Consider the following 23,185-nt stretch of genomic DNA (forward strand, 5'->3'; position numbering starts at 1 on the left):
AGAGGAACAAGCACACAGCTCTTTGGGTAGGTCACTACTTAACTAGAGAATCAATAGCGTAGTTAAGAAGGAGCAGGGAGAATTATATGTGATTTTATTTTACAGCATTGTCAAGTCAGCAGAGCAGAACAAGAGTAGTCAAAGAAAAAGATGAAAAGAAGAAAGAAGACTACAATTGTGTGCATTCTCTTCTCTGTCCAATTCCCCTTTCCCCGTCGGGGCTCTTCTGGCTACGCATTTAAAATTCGTGTGTGGCTGGGGAGTTCTGGGGAGGAATTGGGAGCTTACGTCGTTCAGCTCCTGTGTCACTGCCAGCAGAAAAGACTGGTTCTGACAATGTCAAATCATATGCAAGTACCTCAAAAGGAGTGGCGGCTATCCTTAGGAGGGAGTCCAGTTTTCAATGAAGGCGCAACCCGCTGTGGTGCCCCTGAAAGAACCATATCTAACGATTATGCAAACACCAATAACACATGGGTGGCCCTGGGCAGTCGAGGCGTTCTTACCAGGTGGTGTCAATCGTGCATGCCCTGGGGCAGTTCCGTTAATCCGGGCTGCCGGCGTGTTGATCTATTCCTCGACGCTGCTTCTGCCACCCCCAGCCCGGATTAACGGAACTGCCCCAGGGCATGCACGATTGACACCACCTGGTAAGAACGCCTCGACTGCCCGGGGCCACCCATGTGTTATTGGTGTTTGCATAATCGTATAGAGTATAACTTAGATATGGTTCTTTCAGGGGCACCACAGCGGGTTGCGCCTTCATTGAAAACTGGACTCCCTCCTAAGGATAGCCGCCACTCCTTTTGAGGTAATTGCATATGATTTAACATGTAGAACTTAGTGGGGCGTCCATAGAGTGGTACTAATATTTTTCCCTCTTGTATTGTTTTCATTTATTACATTTTCTGTAGGAGCTACTACAACCTTTAAAATATTTCTCGTGTGCTCATCTGATAGGTAAGCTGAACTTGGAGTTGTGGTGTAGTAGTGCTGTTGAGGTTTTGTGTTTGTAATCCCTGAAATAGACACTTAGATTGGGTCTTGTTGTTTTTTTGTCTCCGCTGCAGAGCGTCCCATGGTCCTGATGAGAATCCTGTGAGTAATAAGGATTCGAAACGTGTAGACCGACCGTGTAGGGTCAACTTGTGCCTTCCTGGTGCTCAATTATATGGCACTTGGTTGTGTGTTTATACACCCATAGAGTGTGATACATTCTTTTGAGAACTAAAAACCAGAAACGAAAAAATAGTGGTGTATATATTGTGTTGGGTATTTTCAATAACTGCTTTAGAATTTCATAGTTGACCCCCACTTTTTCCTCTCTTTTCACTTTTATTTTATGTATTTTCTTTCATGGTTGAATGCAAGTGGTGTGAATGTGATATGCCTGAAAAGTGATGACATGATTGTATATATATATATATATATATATATATATTTTTTTTTATCGTTGTTGTGTCCGAATTTGTATTGTTTGTGAATAATATAACCTGTCAAGGCGCACAAAAACTAAAACGGTGTTCCATTTTTTGATTATCTTTGAATAAACAGCTATTATATAGCGACCCCAAGTAATGAACTGTCGTCTATACTTTGGTGTAATTATTTGCCCTTAAATAACATATCAGTATTGGCAATCCTTCTTTGTTGTTGCTTTTCTAAGGCTCAGCCTTACTGATTGGAGCCAGCCCTATTTCGTTACTATCTGTTTTTTATAAGCACGTTTGCCGCGCTTGTTCCTTCCACTGTCACCCCAGCTGCCATGTATTTTCAATTAGCGCGTTCGCCGTGCTTGTACCTATCGCTCTCACCCCAGCCTCTTTTCCGCTTTACATTGCACTATTAACCATATGCTCTTTGTACGATGGGAATACAAGTGTTTCACTAGTTCAAACGTACAGCCACATATAAAGTTTGAGGAATTCAATATTTATCATTAGTACAACAAAATGAGGTGAGCAGTACAGATATCCACTAACAGAATTTTAACTGACTCTAAGGGGCACATGTTTAGACACCGCCTATAAACCATGGTTGGTAAATGATAAACAAACTCAACTCAAAGACTCCAGCTTCATCTTTTAACCTTCACAATATAGTGTCCTTGGCTTGTCACGCATTCCGGTAAGCTAGACATTTTTCATAATGGTATCTGTAGTCGATCACATATGATGGTGGATACAAAGTAAACAACAAAAGACGCGTGCATCTCGGAAGCTACTACTCACATCAGACCTGTTTCAAAAGGAGGCATTCAACAATGGGCGGGCCCGCACTCCTGCCAAAGACCTACTTAAGGCTCTCCATGTCAAGTGCGGTCAGAGGCGCAGCCCTCTCCTGTGATGCACTAGGTACGGGGGAACTACCTTGGTTGACACCCAGTGGCGTAGGGCGAGCTCCTATTTGGGGCCATGTCATTCTCCCGCCCGGAGGGAGGCGGCGCTGCCAGTGTTGTGACAGGCCAGCCACCTGAGGCCTGCAAGTCAAGCCACAGTAAACCCGCAGGAACAGCTTTACCGGAGACGAGTTGTTTACACGGAGCAACAAGAAAAGGTTCCGTATGAATGGAGGAACCAACATGAGCAAAAGGGCACTGGACGAAGATGCAATGACTTTCAGAGATATAATAGCAGAAATATAAATGCACAGCACCTCCGCGGGCAGTTCTTTATCGGAAAACAGTTGGGACGCGCTAGGTACATCAGCCGACCTGCTCCCCTCCCAACTGCACTCACCCTCCTTCTTGCGTTGGGTAGCTCTCGCCACTTTCAGTTGGGGGGGGACGCGTGTTAGACCTGTCAGCCCTTTGGGTGGTCCCTCCTAATTTTTCTCCCCTTTTTGCCTTATTTTTTTTGTTATAAGTCCACTACATTTTTGGTGTTGACCCTAGGTCTCTGGACGCCGATGGTTACTCATTAACCATGTGGCGTAAGGGCTCCACTAACATGGAGAGGGGGTAGGGGAAACAAAAAATGGTGGCCTGTCCAAATCACCTCATGACCCAGGGCCATAGGGAAGCATTGAGGGGTTCCAGAACCTTCTGGCCCATTCTGTAGTCCCTGGCCCCAGGCTATAAAAGGTGGAATGTTGGGCGGCCATTTTGGAGGGGTTTTTGTCCTTGTCGTTGTGAAGGAGTGAGATCGGTCAGGAGTTAAGGCTGCCTGTGGGGAGGACGGTGCACTGAGGCGGGGGGTTTGTCTGTTTCTGGACTCTCTAGCCCTCTTTACTGACGCTACCCCCTGCTGGTCGATCAAGCCCTGATCCTTTCAGTCTCCTTGGGGCCACCTTTCCCCTCGAACTCTTGCTAGAAACCCTGGTGTCATTTTGGCGAGCGAAGGATATCTGACCCGGGAGTGGAGGAGGGGAGGGGGCCGAGTTGTTGTAGGATAAGGGCTCCTAACCTCCACCCAGGCTCGTCTTAATTTTGCTGCCGCCTGGAGTTGGAGTGCACAGAGACTTACAGGCTAACCTCCCAACAACCCTAATTGAACCACTTCCACAGAGTGTGAGCAGAGTAAATAACCGCCACTGCCCCAGGTTTAGTGGCCATCTGTTCGTAAACCCCACCTTGGTGCGGCTGGCCCGCTGAAGTCCCTGCCGCTGGACTGTTGCTTCTTGTCCGGGCTGATGGTGTCCGCAGGCCCCCGCTGAGGAGATCCAGGGATGAGGGGGACCCAGTTTTAGTCAGCGGAGCGTCGGTGCTCCAGGGAGGCGGCATAGCGGAAAGTCAGTTAGATCGCTGACAAGTGAGCGCCCGGAAGAAGGGGGCGGGAATCGAAGGAGGCCGGGCCCGTGTTCAGCTCCCTCCCTCTCTGACGAGTGAGATAGGGCGGGACACAGAACCGACTGGAACGTCGAGAGAGACGCTGCGAAGTCCCGGCACAGGTCAGCTGCTGGGAGCCTGCCGCGTTAGGGCAGATACTGACATCAGAGCGGCTGGAACACAATTTGGACAGGAAGCGGCTGAGTAATCTGACTGGGACAGAACTGGCAGAAACCCGGTAAGATCGTTGAGGTGTTGTGTGGGGCCTCAGGTGATGAGAGGGCCTCACGACTGCCTCCAAAGCTTAAGTAGGGACTGCTGAAAGTAACGGAAAGGCGGGGAGGGGGAGCACTCGAGACAGCAGTACTTCCCCTCACAGTTCCACAGGAGAGAGATTTAACAGAAGAGGGAAGTTAACGCCAGGAAATGCAAGTTGACTGGAATTTGCCGAATCAACAAGGGCACTGCCGATTAATAGAAGATAACTGTCTACTTGAACTTACTGCTCCTGGATGTGCCCCTTCTAGAACAATTAATTGCTTGTTTGCTTGGTGACTCGACTTGATCCATAACTGTGTGTTGATTAATGGATTCTAATGTTGAAGGCTTAGTTGTGGTGACAGAATACAACAGAACTGCCTAGAGCCTATCTCTTTTACTGATATATAGAAGGGAGATGTTAATCGAGTTAAACTTTCACCGCTAACCTGCTTTAAAATGCTTTGACTAAGTAAGATTCGCCAGGGAAACAAAATGTTATGTTACAGTGTAATGTAACGTCAGAAATGTAAATTTGGTAATGGTTTTGCAACTGAGAGAAATACAAGAAACTAACTAAAAGAAGATATAAAGATTTTCTACTTTTCTAAAGAAGGTGTGGTGTCATTTTTGGGTGGAAGTACACTGGGCTACTGAGTTGAGGGTGACGCAAGTGCAATCATTCGCCTTAGAGATAGGCCTTACTGCTTGAGCCAGGCTACCCCAGGTGGACTAGTAACCCCAGGTCCAACAGTGTGAACCAGTATTTAGTGGAGCTGCAACAGTTGCTACATTAATTGCTCTTTGTAGCCTTTTCAGGATTAAAGTCTGGGAAAGAACATCCAATATAAATTGCCTTGGGTCATCATCTAATGTTGGTACCAAATGACTGGAAAAGGGCATGAAAGTGGCCCTTTGTTGACATTTAGGAAGCACTTCACTATGAGGAATCAATTGTGAATGGAGAGCTATACATCCTTGCTCTGTTCCTAACTAAAGCACTCATTTATTTGCGTATTTTAGTGGTCTCATCAAGCTGTTAGGGGTAGCCAATAGTTATGTCATAATTCTCCTAGCATGGTGAAATACTTAATGTGGAGCTATTTAAAACCTACTCACTGTCTTGGGAGATAACGTGATGCTGGCTAAACTCACACACCCTGCAGATCACTCTGAAATAGAAATGCAAGACTTATACTAACATTTTTCTTTGCAAGCCTTTTTTCAGTACTCTATTGCTTTCCTTCTAGGTCCATGCCCTATACATACATGTATGCAAAAGACTGGTGAAAAACAATGTTAGCATGCCGAGAAGTGCCACGTTAAGAAATTGGGATTGGTAATATACTGTAAATCATCCCCAGGGCTGGTTCTTTCCCAATGTATTCTGTTCCCACATTACATTTTATTGGCAAAATGTATTAGGTGGAGAAATGGTGAAAGAATGTCTGTATATTGCTAAATTTGACCACACTCAACGCTTGCACTAACAACTAAAGCAGTGAATCTCACTATATGGAAAGGGACATTTAGGAAGGGCAATTCAGTGTTGTGCAATGTAACCGTTTCCCGTTTTACCTCATTCAAATGATGAAAAGTGTTACATTACAGCTAAAGTCATGCAAGCATTTACACCAAAGACAACTCTTAAGCATGTTAGTACATCACTTATGCACACCGTACCTTTGCATTCAGGAAGCACTTATCCTTGTACCTATTTATTTGAGTGTATGTTTTGAGCAAGGATGTATGACCGAGATGGAGAATTACTTCTGTGTGATACCGCAGATAGCATAATTCACAGAATGATTACTGTGGTAGGCTACATACATGTAGTAAAGCTGTCCCATAAGATATCTTGCAAGTATCTGAAAGTTTGGAGAGATCAAGTAGAAATAGAAAGGGGGTAGTACACTGCAGGAGTATGTATATGATTATGTCACAGGGGAGTCCTTGTTTGCGGTTGTTGGGGGCGGACAAAAAGCCACAGGAAGCCACGTGGCCGCAGCCGCACACCGCTGCTGTAGTCAGCAGCATGCCTGCGCCTGGAGCCGCTTGCTTAAGTTGATCTTCGGGCTTCCGCAGGGTGGGGCGCGCCTGGGCGTGTGCCTGGGTGAAGATCGGGATAAGGTCTGGCCCGTCTTCGCCCGTCATCGTCTGGAGGAGTCTGGGCTAGGCCCACCCTCTTTTATCTATTCCCAGGACTAAAAAATACAACAAAAGTGCTTTTATTTTTGGTTAGAGAATAACCCCCGCTTTCCTGGTCTTGTTGTTCATGCTGAGGGGGAAGCCATCTTCTGCATTGCGGAGGCTCCCTTGGAGACTCTGTCTACTACTTCTCTCCTATTTCCAACACCCATATTTATAACAAGACATTATGGGCAAAAGGAAGGCTAAACCTAGTGACCAAGGAGCCAAGACCATCAACACACTGGACTCTTTTCTCACAAGCTGCAGATGTTTTATCAGGAGATTGAGCTAATTGAAAGAAGGATTTCTGGAGGGGAAATGAGACCCCGGGCACGTCCTATGGTCAGTATGGGCAATGCTACTCCAGCCCTAATAAAAGTAAGTTGTTCCCCTAGTGAGGGTGTATTAACTCATTCTCCTATCCCCTTAAGTATCATTGGAGATAGGGGATCCCCTAAGGAACCACTTGTGAAAAAGAAAATATGGGGCGGGAGGCTGTGTAAAACAGCAAAAGCCAACACTTGTTAGTAGAGAACCCATCTCAGATCCCTAAGTGAAACAAAGATACTGCATGCAGAGTTGGAACAAACTATCTCCCGACTTTTGCAAACATTGTTAAATAGATTAAAATGTATTGAAGATTGTTTAGCCATACTCAACACGCAAGGGATAAGTTTGTATGAGAGAGTAACCAAGGTGCCAGAGGTTATACAAGAATCAAGTGGTAGTGCTAATTCATTGGCTACTTCTCAATCTGTGGCTAGGCGTGAAACTACAGCAGCCCAGTTTTAAAGGCAGTGCAGTTTGGTTGATCATGTGGGAGGGGTTGTGAGCGGGAGTCCTATTGTACAGTCTTCATCGATGACTTCAGCAAGATCAATGCCACCTCAATTGGCTACTCATTGTCCAAAAGCTCCTATAACCTTCCTTCCTAAGAGTCATGCTTTGCATTCTGCAGGGGCAAGAGGCTCCCTTTTTTCGTACTACAGAGACTCTGTTTAGAGCAAGGCAGCCTCGGTTTGGGAAGAATTGGAAGGAAATAAATCGACAGAAGATTTGCTCAATCTTAAATCTCCCCCCGGCTGTCTGACCCTTTGTAATTGTCCTAGTAAACACGCCATAGCTGAAACATACCCACTCAGAGTCTACACAGCATTGATGAATAAAGTTTTACACTGGATGTCAAAGTGTGCAATTGGCGGTCCAGATTTATCAAATTATATCATTATGGCCAGAAGAGTCCAAAGGGCGAGTGTAGTGCTAGAGGCACTCCTTTGGTTTGACACCACGTGATGACCTTTGACTACCCTCACTTCAATTGACTTTGGTGTTTAATTTTACCCTAGCATGAATGTATGTCCTGTATATGCTTTTGTCCTTGAAGATTTAATCTTGCAGTCTTAAAGTGGGAGCTGTCAGAGAGTAGAACAGCTTGCCTAGAATAGAACGTGGCATGTGCATTTGAAAGCATGATATATAATATACTTTCTGGTCTCGAAGTGCAGTGTTATGTGTTGTACATTGGGAAGTATTATCTATTGGCTGTGACATGGCCTCATGTCATCATGAATCCTGACTGTCTTTCTAGAGCTTTCTGCACGCACAGGCCCCCAGATTGCCCAAGTTGTTTATCTACGTTCAAGGTTGTTTTGTTTTCTGCTGGATGGAGGGTTTCGTAAGCTTTGCTGGGATAATGTGTGGGAAGTGTGCTTAATGCCTTTCAGAGCCTTTCAGAGCAGAGATTGTTGTTGCCAGAGAAATGTGTGGAAAATACAGGGGCCTCGCCAGCTTCTGTCTTGACCTGTGTTGACCTTGACACAGACCAGTACAGTCTGCTCAGTTTTTCGTAACAGAAGAAAGAGGGCAAGGTTTCTAGAACCTTCACCTTAGGTTGAGTAAAAGGTATTAAAGGCGGAGGGTCTTGGCAGGCAGCTTGGGAGCTCATTTGTGGGGCAGATGTTTTGTCACAAAAAACAATCTGGGATTTGAGTCCTGATCGCAAATCTATGCCTGGCAGTCAACAGGCTCCTCCAGCTTGAGTTGGCAAGGATGTCGAGTGAAAGTTCAGGTGAGGTGATTTGTTTCAAATTGTTGCCATTGTGAGGTTTGGCTGTTTCATCTGAGGTGTTTTCATTGTGATGTGTGAGTGAGTCAGAGTGCACATCCAAAGTAATCATTTGATGTATTTAGTGTATATATCTTTCTGATTTCTTGCATCATTTGGGACATCACATGGTGTTTGGAATGTCTGCATCACTGTATGTGCACCCTTGGAGGACTTCAATAACCAGCATCCTTCTGCCTGGTAGGGAGAGCACGAGTTGTGTATATATCCTTAAGAAGGAGGAGGGGCAAGAAACACCCTGTCTGGGAGGGGTCGCCATAACACCACCACCGTTTTTACTCCTATGGTTAATGAGGAGCCCGTGGGATCGGCACTGCAGAAAGCCAATTGTGGCTGAAACGCGTCAAAGTGTTTAGTGGACTACTCACCTCATGCGCAAGAAAGATCATTAAAGCCATTTTTAGGTCTCGCTTAAGGCATTGCTTTAGCAATGCTTGTTGGCGAGATGTTATGTAGGGGCTTTAAAAAATGCACCCAAAGGCTTTTCTAGGCAGATTTCATACAGTGCATGTGTGCGAGCGCGTGTACATCGCACACCATTTGTCAGCTTGTGAGCCTCTCTCCGCACTCATGCTGGTTTACACTTCAAAGGAATCCGCTCCCTCGCCCGCCTCCGCGCAATGCCAGAGCTTGTTGTTTACATGCAACACCCCAGCTGCTTTGCCACCCCCTCCCTAACTGCTGGCATTCCCCGCTCCCTTCTCGTCCAGTCCTTGTTTCCCGTCACACCGCCTTGCCTAGGCCAGACCGTTTGTTCCTATTGGCGAGTCTGTTACCTCGTGAAGCACATGTTTTTGCGTGTTTTGGGCGAGGACATCACTTGACTGCACTGTATTAATCAATGGAGCCTGTACTTTTTTTCGGTTCCATCCGCTTTTATTTATTGCGCTTCATTAATTTATGAAGCCTTTACTTGTGTTTGCTAGTTGCCGGTATTTTACCCTTTTTTCTAACCGGCTCCTTATTGTTACTTCGTGGTAACATATTTATTAGTAGACGCTCTTTGTACATCCTTCATCAGCGCTTCAAGGACATTTTATTAAAAAACTGTCCTTTCTCATTATTAAATTTACTTTCTTCGAACAGTGCGGAGCGCACTACGCACTGCAACCTATAGGTCTTTTATTTTACTATTCATGTTGATGCATAGAGTATACCGCATGTGATGTGCATTTATTGATGTAGCAGCACTATGATAATAAATACCACAACTATTATGACATGCACAGTGATGTCTGAGCGCAAGCACAGAATCAGTATACTTTTTAATGTCGCACTGCACCCTCACACACTCTGCACCCTCACACACTCTGCACACTTACACACTCTGCACTCTCACACACTCTGCACCCTCACAAACTCTGCACCCTCACACACTCTGCATCCTCACACACAATTACACTCTAATGATTACAACATACACTCCACACAATACCACTCAGTGCCACATAATTACATGCTACATAATTACACTGTGCTCAACGCAACATACACTCCAAATACCACTCACTGCCACATAATTACACACCACATAATTACACTCTACTGAATGCAACACACACTCCACACAATACCACTCAGTGCCACATAATTATACGCTACATAATTACAATGCAACATACACTCCTCATAATACCACTCAGTGCTACATAATTATATGCTACATAATTACACTGCGCTCAACGCAACATACACTCCAAATACCACTCAGTGCCACATAATTACAGGCCACATAATTACACTGCACTCAATGCAACATACAGTCCAAATACCACTCAGTGCCACATAATTGTATGCTCCATATTTACACTGCGCTCAACGCAAACACTCCAAATACCACTCAGTGCCACATAATTACACGCCACATGATTACACTGCACTCAATGCAACATACACTCTAAATACCACTCAGTGCCACATAGATACACGCCACATAATTACACTGCACTCCATGCAACATACACTCCAAATACCACTCAGTGCCACATAGTTACACGCCACATAATTACACTGCACTCAATGCAACATACACTCCAAATACCACTCAGTGCCACATAATTACACTGCACTCAATGCAACATACACTCTAAATACCACTCAGTGCCACATAAGTACATGCCACATATTTACACTCTACTGAATGCAGCACACACTCCACACAATACCACTCAGTGCCACATAATTACACGCCAAACAATTATATGCTACATATTTACACTGCGCTCAATGCAACATAACCTACAAATACAACTCAGTGCCACATAATTACAAGCCATATAATTACACTGCGCTCAACGCAGCATACACTCCAAATATCACTCAGTGCCACATAATTACACGCCACATAATTACACTGCACTCTATGCAACATATACTCCAAATACCACTCAGTGCCACATAATTACACGCCACATAATTACACTATCTATCTATCACCCTCAGTCTATCTATCTATCTATCTATCGCCCTCTATCTATCTATCGCCCTCACTCTATCTATCGCCCTCACTCTATCTATCTGTCTATCCATCTATCACCCTCACTCTATCCATCTATCACCTTCCCTCTATCAATCTATCGCCCTCACTCTATCGCACTCACTCTATCTATCGCATCACTACAGCATCACTCAGCACCACTACAGCATCACTCAGGGGCACCACAACATCACTATGCGCTACAACAGCATCACTGAATGCTACAGCATCACTCATCGCCACCACAACATCACTCAGCGCCACCACATCATCAATCTGTGCAACCATTCAACAACAACTAGTTCAAATATGTTCTCACAATGTTTCAAGCTTTATTACAAATGTCACAAAAAGATGTTAATATTTCACTTCTGTTATTGGATTTTCGTCACAATAAAATACACTGAACATAATCTTCACAAAAGTTATTTACAAAAGTTTAAGCTATTGCCATTATAAATTACAATAACTTTTATTTAAGTATTAATTATTAAACAAAAATGAAAAGCCATTGTTTTTTGTAATATCAATACATCTAAGTCATGTAAATACAACACATATTGCATTACAAATGCTATAGGTGTCACATTTGCAAAAGATATAACTATTGGCATTGTGAATGACAAAGCTATTAATTTAGCTATTTTCAAAACCAACACATAAATAAAAAATTTGTCATTTACAATACCAATAGCTCAAACTTTCCTAATGCGAGCCCTATTGCATTGCAAATGCTTGTTAATCCTGAAGCTGTGTCGCGCTCTTTTCTTGGGGAGAGAACTTGGTTCTGAGATAGATATATATTCCAACCAGAAAATAACGTTGCCCTCGCCTTGTGGTATATCCAAGTACTTTATTGAGTCATAAAGCAGCTCAACCCAACACTCCCACCTACTCGTTTCAACCAAACTGGTCTTGGTCACGGTATCAATTAGTCCATCATTGCTTTCACCATTTATACCTCTCTCTCACCCGGTCCATTAAGAGGCATTGTGGGAATGGTAGTTTTCACAAATGATGCTCAAAGGGAATCACTTCAGAATTCTAGTAATTGTACATGTTGTGCTGCAATGATAATCAAGTGTTGCATTCTAAGTAAATCATGATGTCATAAGGCCATGGATTCAATTTATCAAAAATATTTATATCTATATAGATTTTTTGATTTTAGATTTTTGTTTGATTTATTTGAAACGTGGTTTCAAATGGGGATGTATTAAATGTACTAAAGTGTTTATATTCATTCCTCATGTTGTTGCTCATTTTTAGGTCGAGCCTAGCGCAGCACTCATGCACTGCTCTAGGAAAACGACCTCTTGGAATCATTCAGGACTTTTTTCACACGCTCGTGCGTGTGTTTTTTTTGTTTTTAGTTTTTTTCCTGTTGGGCTTTGCGTTCGTCTTTCTACAAAAGACAGCACGCAATTGGGCAAAGGCGGGTGCATGTCCCCCCTTTCCCAGGAAATGTATCCGCCCATGGCCTACTGCTTGAGGTTACAGCAGGTGCGCCATCTGTTTTTTATAAGCACGTTTGCTGCGCTTGTTCCTTCCACTGTCACCCCAGCTGCCATCTATTTTCAATTAGCGCGTTCGCGGTGCTTGTACCTATCGCTCTCACCCCAGCCTCTTTTCCGCTTTACATTGCACTATTAACCATATGCTATTTGTACTCTGGGAATACAAGTGTTTCACTAGTTCAAACGTACAGCCACATATAAAGTTTGAGGAATTCAATATTTATCATTAGTACAACAAAATGAGGCAAGCAGTACAGATATCCACTAACAGAATTTTAACTGACTCTAAGGGGCACATGTTTAGACACCGCCTATAAACTATGGTTGGTAAATGATAAACAAACTCAACTCAAAGACTCCAGCTTCATCTTTTAACCTTCACAATATAGTGTCCTTGGCTTGTCACGCATTCCGGTAAGCTAGAAACTTTTCATAATGGTATCTGTAGTCGATCACATATGATGGTGGATACAAAGTAAACAACAAAAGACGCATGCATCTCGGAAGCTACTACTCACATCAGACCTGTTTCAAAAGGAGGCATTCAACAATGGGCGGGCCCGCACTCCTGCCAAAGACCTACTTAAGGCTCTCCATGTCAAGGGCGGTCAGAGGCGCAGCCCTCTCCTGTGATGCACTAGGTGCGGGGGAACTACCTTGGTTGACACCCAGTGGCGTAGGGCGAGCTCCTATTTGGGGCCATGTCATTCTCCCGCCCGGAGGGAGGCGGCGCTGCCAGTGTTGTAACAGGCCAGCCACCTGAGGCCTGCAAGTCAAGCCACGGTAAACCCGCAGGAACAGCTTTACCGGAGACGAGTTGTTTACACGGAGCAACAAGAAAAGGTTCCGTATGAATGGAGGAAGCAATATGAGCAAAAGGGCACTGAACGAAGATGCAATGACTTTCAGAGATATAATAGCACAAATATAAATGCACAGCACCTCCGCGGGCAGTTATGTAGTTCTTTATCGGAAAACAGTTGGGACGCGCTAGGTACATCAGCCGACCTGCTCTCCTCCCAACTGCACTCACCCTCCTTCTTTTTTGGAGTGATGGGCGGCTGCAGCGGTGCCTCCTCCTTCTTGTCGGGCAGAGGGTTCTTGCGATCTTTCTGTGAATTCAGCCTGAGCTGCTTGGCAGCATGAGCCACGGTCTTGCCTGATCTCGGACCACCGCTGCTCTCCTTCTTACTCTGCCAACCTCAGGGTGCTGTGCAACCCTGTAGTATCCTGCACACACATTGAATGCATTAATAATCACATGCATATTCAGATGAAGCATTCAGGAAATGGCTCTGTGCGCAGGGAGAAGCGGATAGTAGGGGAGAGGATGAGAGTGTGACTAAGAGATATTTAAAGGTACAGGCTTGCCTTGGCAGGTTTAAGTATCAATAGCAGCATGGACTGAGAGAAAGAACATGCTTTGGCATTTCTGTTCTCTGTGTAGAGTGCCATTTGTGTTGTTTCATTTGTTTTCTCACACTCCATTTTGTAAATGTAATTTACTGATGATTGCCACATTACCATTAGGTGAATATGTACTGTTCTGTATTCACTGTTAATTTGTAAAAGATGCACAAAGGTTCACTCTCTTACATAAGTAGGCTTTTTTGTTCTAACTGTGTTGTGGATTACATTATACTTAACATTTTGTCTGAGCAATATCTTCGCAGTATTAAAACAAAAACAAAAATGAAAAAGTACCATGGAATTTGTATTTATTTGCTTTGGTTTAAGGGCCTTTTCTTGTAACACTTCCACTTATTTCTTTTCAGTATATATTTGATGAGTACAAAAAACCCTTTTTCAGTACGTTTGCTAAAACCTCCATGTTTGTACTATACCTTTTTGGATTCATCGTTTGGAAGCCATGGAGGCAGCAGTGCAGTCAACAGTTTCCTGGGAGACCAGCTGCTTTTGTAAGTGACATATTTCTGTGTTGTTAAGTTTTGTGTAGTTACCTTCTGTAAGAGTTTGATCATTGAATGTCCTCAAATGTGAAATTAACATATATAAAACTATCCAGATAGAGTAGAACCACTGAATTAAAGGTTTTATTCATTGTGTTTAACTTGAAAGGGGACTTTGGTATCTTGCCAAGGAAAATAGTTCTGTGTCTGTTTCGGAATAGTAGTACTACAAACGCATTTCAATTTCAGTCCATGGTTAGATTTTTTTAATTGTTAAAGATTTTATTAGGAAGATAAATTGTGAACATAAACTATCATAAATGATAACAGTATATTATTAGCAAAATATATATTGTGCCCACTATAATGAATACATTCTGAACTATTGACACCTAATACAGTCTATAATTATAGAATGTAAAAACGGAAAATAGGAATAGTAAACAGATTCAAAAGAAAGGATGAAAACGATGTTACTTAACAAAAGGTATCTTGCAAATAAACAATAATAGGCACAGAGTACTGAAAGGAGCAATAAAGTCTACTAAAACATAATATACTCTATTAAAGAATAAACACCACAGAGTTTATGTACTTCATCCATACTCAATGAATGTACACCTATGTTATAACTAAGGTTCTCCAAATAATCTACAAAAGAAGACCATAAAACATATATTTGGCTAAGTGGTCCCAAATCATATTGTATAGAGTCCGTTTTTTAGGTCTCGTACGCGTTAGCCGCGCGAAGCGCGGTCTCGCCAAAGACCTATAGTCAGCGAGTCTTCTTTCCAGGAGAGGAGACAGGAGCTGGCCGCGCGCTCGGATTTGAGCGGGCCACACTCACGCGCACACGCTCGCTGTGGCCAGCTCCTGTCTCCTCTCCTGGAAAGCTGTACCACACAGACACACCTCCCTCTGCACACATGCGCACAAACAGAGACACACACACACGAGCGCACCTACACACACGCACGCACACACACATACAGAGACCCCCGCCGCCGCAGCACACATACACACACAAGCGCGCACACACACACAAGCGCACCCCCCTCCAACTAAGCCCCACTTACCGGCATTCTGGACTTCTGCAGACTCCGTGGGGCTCTCCCTCAGGCATGGGAGCCCCGCGTCACCAGCACTGCTTCTCTGGCCATCCGTGGGCGTGTGCGCGGGCTTCCGAAGGCGGAAGTCCCGCCCCACGTAAGGTTTCGGTTTCCTGTTGTGGGAGCAGAGAAAAACTTATTGTAAGTACCTGCGTTTAATGTATGCCTAGGATGTATTCTGTCTTTGTGCCTCAAAATCTGGGCATGTGTGATACTCATAAAGCAAATGCTTATTTAGATTCTGTCAGCTCACTATTGCTCGAAGGCCAGGGGTTGACTATCAAATACATGTAATGCAGAAAGGTTAAATACTCACATTTGGAATTTCTCTGCATGCGCATACCAGAAAGTAACGCTTGGATCTCAACCTTCTTAATTCACGCTGTCCTGTTTTGCCATCTTTTACAGCAGTCTTTTAACTTCACCCCGGTACACCTTGGGAACTGTTCTGCACGCACATTCCAGAGAGCAATGCTCCTTGCCCCTCACCTTTTACTTCGCTCCTATAGTGATCACGCTCACTTAGGCTTAGCCCGGCCTGCACTAGCACCTCCTCTAATTACACTGCGGACTCTACCTCACGAACTCTCTCTACGGAAGCCCCTCAAGACCCCACGGAGCTAACTCTTCACGTTCCTTACCAATCCGCAAGGTGCCCCCAGCCGTATGCGAGCTACGATATTGGTCTCTAAAACCTCCAACTTCGATATCCTGTGCTACCCCCCTGCTCACACCACCATTATTCACACTGCTCACTATTATTGACTCCAATCCCGGGCTACACCCTCCCAATTAGTCTACGAGTTTACTCTCTTTTATTGCCGAATTTTAAGATGTGATTTAATTTTGTAATGGGACTTCAATTACCACTTGTAATACTTGTAACGCTTGTTTTTTTTTCTTACGTGCTCGCTGGTTACTGCGGTGGCTGCTGTCTCTTTTTTTATTTTTTTTATTCATTTAATGCGTTTTTATATAGCGCAGACTTTACCCGAAGGTGTCAAAGCGCTTGTTTAACTAACCGCCTCTTCCCGGCTAGCCCCGGACTCCTCTGTGATCCTTGACAGAGAGCAGTCCTAGCACAGCCACGATAATGGAGAACAGGGTGTTCTGCTGTTCCGCCTTCTACGCGTTGGCCCTGGTGACGCCTCCCCTGACCTGTGTACGTGATCGAGCCTGATGGACCCTGCCCTCTTCCCCCACCCCCCGTATCACTGGTCTAACACCCCCTGCTGGCATGTGTGAGTAAGTGTGATGGACCCTCACACCCCCTGTGGCATGTGTTCCTCGGTGTGATCGACACTGCCCCCGGCTTCTGCCCTTGCCCCCCTCATCCTGCCCTACACCCACCCCCCATTGACTGCTTCTTACCAAACTTCCCGAACTTCGAGGGGACCATTAAGAGGAGACAGTTCTAGCCGGCCACATTGGGTGTGAGGTATTGCGGGTGTCTGGTGTGTGTTTGTCTGTGTGTTCGACTGTACATGCCTCTACGTGCGTTTGTGTATTTCTTTCTGTCTGCCTAGTTGTGTGCCTGTCTGCGGGAGTGAATTCGGACTGTGTGTCCCCATTTGTTTATCTGTGTGTGTGTGTGTGTGTGTGCGCGCGTTTGTATATATTCCCCATCGAGGATCTTATCCAGTCTTTCTTCAGCCTGCAGCCGATTGTTCCTTTCTCCTCCTGTTTGTTGGTTGGCTCTCCACAGTACTCTCTCTCACTTTTCAAGATTCTGTATATCCCTTAAAATTCACAAAATTGCTTTAAAATGCACCTATTTGCAATATTGTAAATTTTTTTGGGGAGATCAACACCCCACAACCCCAGTACCCATACACTCACTATTTGTAATTTTCTGGCAATTACCTTGCTTATTTATTTGTTTTCACTTTTATATAGCACAAACTTTAACCGCAGACATCAGAGCGCTTTAAATCAGTATGCTTATAACAAGCAAGACTAGCAATCTATATTACTGCCAATTTCGCTTAGCATAAGCAACAGCTAACCATTCACAAACAATGTTTATATACCAATTGCAAATAAAAAAAAAATAATGCAAAGCATTGTCATTTACAATGCCAGTAACTCAAACTTTAATGCTGCGAGACCTATTGCATTGCAAATGCTTGTTAATTAATGCAGATGGCATTCCACTATGAAATCCTAGAACGTTTAAAATGATCCTTTCATTTGTGTAAACAATTTGTTGTGTTGCTTTACCAACAAAAAGCTTGTCAGCATTACATTTAATTGGAAAGTGCGACCAATGTTGAGAAGCACAACTTAAAACATTGTAGTGGAGGATAGGGACTCTAGTAACCAGTACAAGGTTAATTCTGGATCAGATTGACTTTCAAAATAATTCTCATTGTCACATTCCGAAATAAATGAAATGGTACTGCCGTGCTTCCTACATGGCCAATAACGTTTTTATAATGAATGTCTGTAACATAAAAAGGGTACATTAACATATATTCAAAAATAAAGTTTTACTAGCTTCTCTGGAGGTGGAAAGATGTTGTACTCAAATGTTATTCGAATGTCCCTTGACCAGGTAATTCTAATTGCCATTCTAGTTCACCCTTAGATTTAGTACTGCTACCTTTTTTTGTTTTTGTTTTTTGCAAAATGTATTTTTTGTTATCATTTTTTTGTTTGAATATATTTTATTAGTTTTCCAGTATTTATGTCCACTACACATTCAGTTATTGTACTAGAGGAAATGATGAACGTAATCTGCACAATACCAAAACGACTATACAACACAGTGGTAATACATGGTGAGTTATTTAACACACATCACATTGCTTTGGTAGGATCACTGAAGAATGTGAGAAGAGATGGTGACTTCCCGTACCTGCAAACGTGTCATCGCATGGTGTCTTGTGCATTGTAGTTTGAGATATGGGGATGAGATGTGATGTGAGGCGGCACGTTCTCTCGATTGTGCGCCTTCCCCTGATCTCAACTATTAGCCAGCTTGTGGTGTCTCCCCCAACGTGAAGTTGCAGTGTGAAATGATCCTGATTAGACAGTTATTTATAACTAATAATATATTCACAGCTTCATAACTAACGTGCCAAGGGGGAACTATTTTGACACCCGAACTTAACTGAAAGAGAGAGATCAGGGAAAGGAAGTTGGCTTAAAAAGGAAGGGTGAGGGTAAAGGGTTGGTGTGTTGGGAAGAGTGTCAATGTGTGTCCGCAGAGGTAAACTTCCAGTTCCGGGGCAAAGGCACGTGGTGGTCAAGGTCACATGTGGGGAGGGTCCCTCCCATAGCGGTGGTGGGGGGGAGGGGAGGGAGCGGTCCGGCAGAGCCCGATGGGCACCGGGGCGTCGGCGTCATGGAGATGGGGGTTCCGGGCAGCTGTCATGTCAGCTCTCTGCAACAGCATTTCGTCTTACAGGTGCAGGTTGTGTCTTCCACCAGGTTGGGCCGGTGGGGCGTCAGTGGGGGCATGATGTGTTTTGTCTCTGCCGTTGCCTAGATCCGGCTTAGAGATGGCTGCCCTTTAAGTAATCCCCTGGTCCAGGCTTGCTGCTGGAAGGATTTCAGGGTTTCGTCCCAAAGTTGTGCAATGGGGAATTTCCTCAGTCTCGCCGTCTCCTCCCTGCGCAGCACGATACCCTCCGCTCTCACCCAGTTGTGGAAGGAAGCGTACCAGTGTTTGGCGTGCGGGGGTTCGTCCTTTTTCCATCGCTTGGTGAGCAAGCGCTTGGCTGCGACTAGTCCCAGGTCCCGGAACCTAGCCGGCACCCTGTTTAGTTTGGTCCTCTTGTATAGTCACAGAATGCATGCCTCCCATGTGTGTGGCAGGTCATCGCCGGTGCTCTGTTTCAGTAGGGTGGTCACTGTGTCCCAATATGTTAATATGATGGGGCAGGTCCAGAGCATGTGTAGGAGGTCCGCGTCGACCAGGGAGCATCTGGGGCACGCAGTGTTAGTCGCCGAGAAGTATGTGTTGTTCTTGTCTGGTGACAGATAAGCACGGTGTAGTATGTAGAATTGTATTATTTTGAAGCGGGAGTTGCGTGGGATGTTAATTGGGCCGGCCAGTACCACTGCCCATTCTTTGTCCGTCCATGCGCTCCCTCTATCCACTTCCCACTTATCTCGTAGGTGTTGGGTAGAGTGTTGTGTGTGTATCAGGAGGGCTTGCGCCAGCCAGTGGATTACATGGGTGCCATTGCCCATGACATGGAGATATTGTATGAAGTGATGTGTCGGCAGCTCTTCAGTCATGTCTCCCCAAGGGCGCGCAAGTGTGTGTGTTAAGGACGCATGTAGGAGAAATTTTCCGGTTGGTAGGCCTGTGTCTCTTGCCAGTGCCTCAAAGGGAAGTAGTGCACCGTCCGCGTACAAATCGCCCAGTGTCTCCACCCTAGCCTGCGCCTACCTGCCCAGCATTACCTCCGTCACCACTCCACCGTCTCTAGGGGTGCCCAATAGCGGGAGTGCCGGGGCATAGGGCTTCACCTCGCGTGTTAATTTCAAGGTAGGCAGGAAGCATCTGCGAGCTACAGCCACATGTGGCTGCATTGGGCAGGGAGCTCTGGTCAAGCGGTGAAACAGCGCGCACACCTGTGCATGGGTCCAGATCGTAGCGTCCGTAGCGGTATCATCTAGGTTCCTGCCACTTAGCCATCCCGTCACCCACTGCATCTGGGCTGCCAGGTAATATAGCTCCAAGTTGGGGACCACGAGGCCCCCAGCCTCCGTGGGGGCGTAGAGCTTCGTCAAGGCCACACGGGGTCTGCCGGTGTTCCAGATGAGGTTCCGGAGTAATGTCTCTAGCTCCCGGAATAACCGAGTTGGAACATATGTTGGGATATTGGCATAATAATATAATAGTCTTGGCAAGACTATCATTTTTGTGAGCGCAACACGGCTGGGCACGTTTAGAGGGATGGTCTTCCAAAACGTTAGCTCTGCCTGTAGGGAGGAGATAGTCCTGACCAGGTTCCCCTCCAGTATGTCCAGCGGGTCTCTGTAAATGTGTATTCCGAGGTACCTGAACGTTGTGGGGTACCAGGTGAGTCTCCCGCCATTGATGCTGATGTTGCACTCCCGTGTTTCTGGGCTGAAGGAGTACGCTCCTGATTTGGCCCAGTTGACTTTGAGTCCCGACATGGACTCAAAGGTTCGGAAGATGTCAGACAGGGATTGCGGTATAAGGGTCAGGTCTCTGATGTATAGGAGTAAATCGTCCGCGTAGAGCGAGACCGTATGCAGGCCATCCGCCAGCGGGATCCCCCACTCCTCTCCCTGCGCCCTTAACAGCGCTGCAAGGGGTTCCATGGCCATCGAGAAGAGCAACGGGGACAGGGGGTAGCCCTGCCTGGTCCCTCTCCGCACCTGGATCGCGTCCGACAGCAGCCTGCCTGTGCGCACACGCACGGTCGGCCTTTGATAAAGCAGTCTCACCATATCAATGTAGTCGTCCCTGAGGTCATATTTCTCCAGCGTCGCCCTGATGTAGGGCCACTCGACAGAGTCAAAGACCTTCTCGAGGTCCAAGACTAGGCATCCTGATCGGGGCCATTGGTGAGTGGCATAGGTTTGCACTCTGAACAGTCTTCGTATGTTGTGGGATGTACTACGTGTGGGTACAAAACCGTTCTGGTCGTGGTGCACAAGAGTTGAGACCAGGGGGGCCAGGCGCTGAGCTAAGGTAAAGGCGAGTATTTTGTAATCGGTATTCAGCAGAGCCAGTGGCCGGTAAGAGCCCATATGTGTACTATCCCTGCCGGGTTTTAGGAGGGAGATGAGAGTGGCCTCATTCAGCGTGGGGGGGGGAGCGGAGTCCTCAGTGGCAGCTGCATACATTTTTAACAGCTTAGGAATCAGAACGTCTGAGTAGGCTTTGTAATATTCGGCCGGTAACCCGTCAGGGCCTGGGGATTAACCATTTGACAGAGCAAAGATGGCGGTGCGGAGCTCCTCGGGCGCAAGTGGAGCCCCTAGGTCATCCCGCTGCGCAGCGGTCAGTCCCGGTAGCTGTATGCCCGAGAGATAGTTCGCGATATCCGCGTCGGAGACCCGGAGTTGGGAGCGATATAAAGTCTGGTAGTGGCCCGTGAAGGCCATGTGTATTTGAGCCTGCGTATATACGACCTCGCCCTGTCTGTGCATATCGCAGATATGGGCGCTGAGCGGTCTTCCTGCTTGATAAGCCATGCCAACAATTTTCCGGAATTATCACTGAGGTGGTGCGCACGCGCCGAGTGGGCCACGTAATTGACATGGCATAGCCGATCCAGTAGCCGCGCATGTTCTGTGCGTGCCGTAAGTAGTGGTCCATCTGCACCTCCTATCGCCTCCCGTTCCCGCCGAAGCAGGTCAGCCTCTATGTGCGCTAGGTCCCTCTCTATCTGCTTCTGTATGTGCCCCTGCGTGCCCAGGCAGTGTCCCCTAATTGCAGCTTTGAAGGCGTCTCATTCTATCGGAACGGAGGACGCCGTGCCAGTATTTTCTTCAAAATATTGCATTGTTTGCGCGGAAAGGGAGTCGCGGAAAGGGGCATCTAGGAGTAGAGCCGGGTGGGTGCGGGCGATCCCATGCTATTTTCAGGATATGTGGGTTGTGATCGGAGTGGGTACGACCCATGTAGTACGTGTCTGTGACAAGAGGAAGAAGGTCCGTGGATATCATGTACCTGTCTAATCGTACGTGTAAGGTGTGTGCTCCCGAGAAGTAGGAGTATACACTATACCCTGGAGGTGGGGTTGCGAGTGCGCCAAATATCGTGTAGTCCCCATTGTGCTGCCCAACTAGTAAGAGCCTTCATGGCTCCATGCGCCGGCGTCCCGAGATGGGGTGGGGAGGAACGGTCCAGTACGGCATCAAGTGTGCAGTTATAATCGCCCCCCAGTATCCAGGGGATGCCATGCCAGGGCGCCAATTTCGTGGACAGCTGCGCAAAGAAGTCACCCTGGTCAGTATTGGGGGAATATAGGGAAGCTAGAACCACCGGTTGCCCATCTAATTTGCCCTGAATTATCACAAATCTGCCCCCAGGGTCTATGTGTGAGTGTGTTACCGTGAAGGGGGTCCCGGGTCTTACCCATAGCAGCGCTCCGCGGGCATAGGAGGAGTATTCCGTGGCATGTAATTGCCCGCGCCATCTGCGGCGCACTGTTTGCACTTCCGTCTTATTTAAATGTGTCTCCTGCAGGAGCGCGATGTGTACCCGATGGCGCTTGAGGTAGGAGTAGATTTGATACCTGCGCGAGGGCGTGTGCATACCCCTGACATTCCAGGTACATATGTGTATCTCAGTCATTTTACCACACTAGGTAGTCCCCCCATCCACCCTCCACCCCATGCCCGCCCCAGGAGCCCGCCCCCATAACTGCTGCGCACCTCTGCCGTCCATCCACAAAGACATCTTCACTGACATTAAAATTGTTTCCTCAAAAGGGCAAAAGGGTCGGGGATCAGAGAACTTAACAGACCATAGAGGACTAAACCAATAAGAAATACCAAAAGGTCGATTGCTGAACATGCCGCCTTCCAAACTCTCAAATGAGATATGTAACCTTTGAATTCTGGGGGTCGCTATATGGTTGGCACAGCTGTGGCGTGAGAACAGGACAGTCAGCGGAGAGGACATCGCCTCTCCCCAGGCCTTAGAAAGCAGGTAATGCCCGGCTAGAAATCTGCTAGTCTATTGAGTCAGGAGGCACCATGCATGTGTCCATTCGTAACAAGTCATAGCTGGGCTGGTGGGATAGTTCTGCGTGCCACGCCCATGGTCGGGCCGCCAAGAGTCAGGGCCCAGCAGGCAGGGGCAGCAAGGAGCCAACACCAGTGGGGCACCGTACCACCGGGG

At 46.2% G+C, this 23,185-nt stretch overlaps 1 protein-coding gene across 2 annotated transcripts in view; it reads left to right on the top strand.

Annotated features, from left to right (window-relative positions):
* Positions 1-23,185, top strand: part of SLC35F5 (solute carrier family 35 member F5) — a 786,684-nt gene that overhangs the window by 178,195 nt on the left and 585,304 nt on the right. For both annotated transcript variants that reach the window (XM_078682012.1, XM_078682011.1), the window contains one exon: positions 14,108-14,251. In XM_078682012.1, coding sequence (XP_078538138.1) covers positions 14,108-14,251 — 144 coding nt within the window. The remainder of the gene's footprint in view (positions 1-14,107; positions 14,252-23,185) is intronic.

Source organism: Lissotriton helveticus, chromosome 3_1, assembly GCF_964261635.1.
Source record: "Lissotriton helveticus chromosome 3_1, aLisHel1.1, whole genome shotgun sequence".
NCBI classification, from domain to species: Eukaryota; Metazoa; Chordata; class Amphibia; order Caudata; family Salamandridae; genus Lissotriton; species Lissotriton helveticus.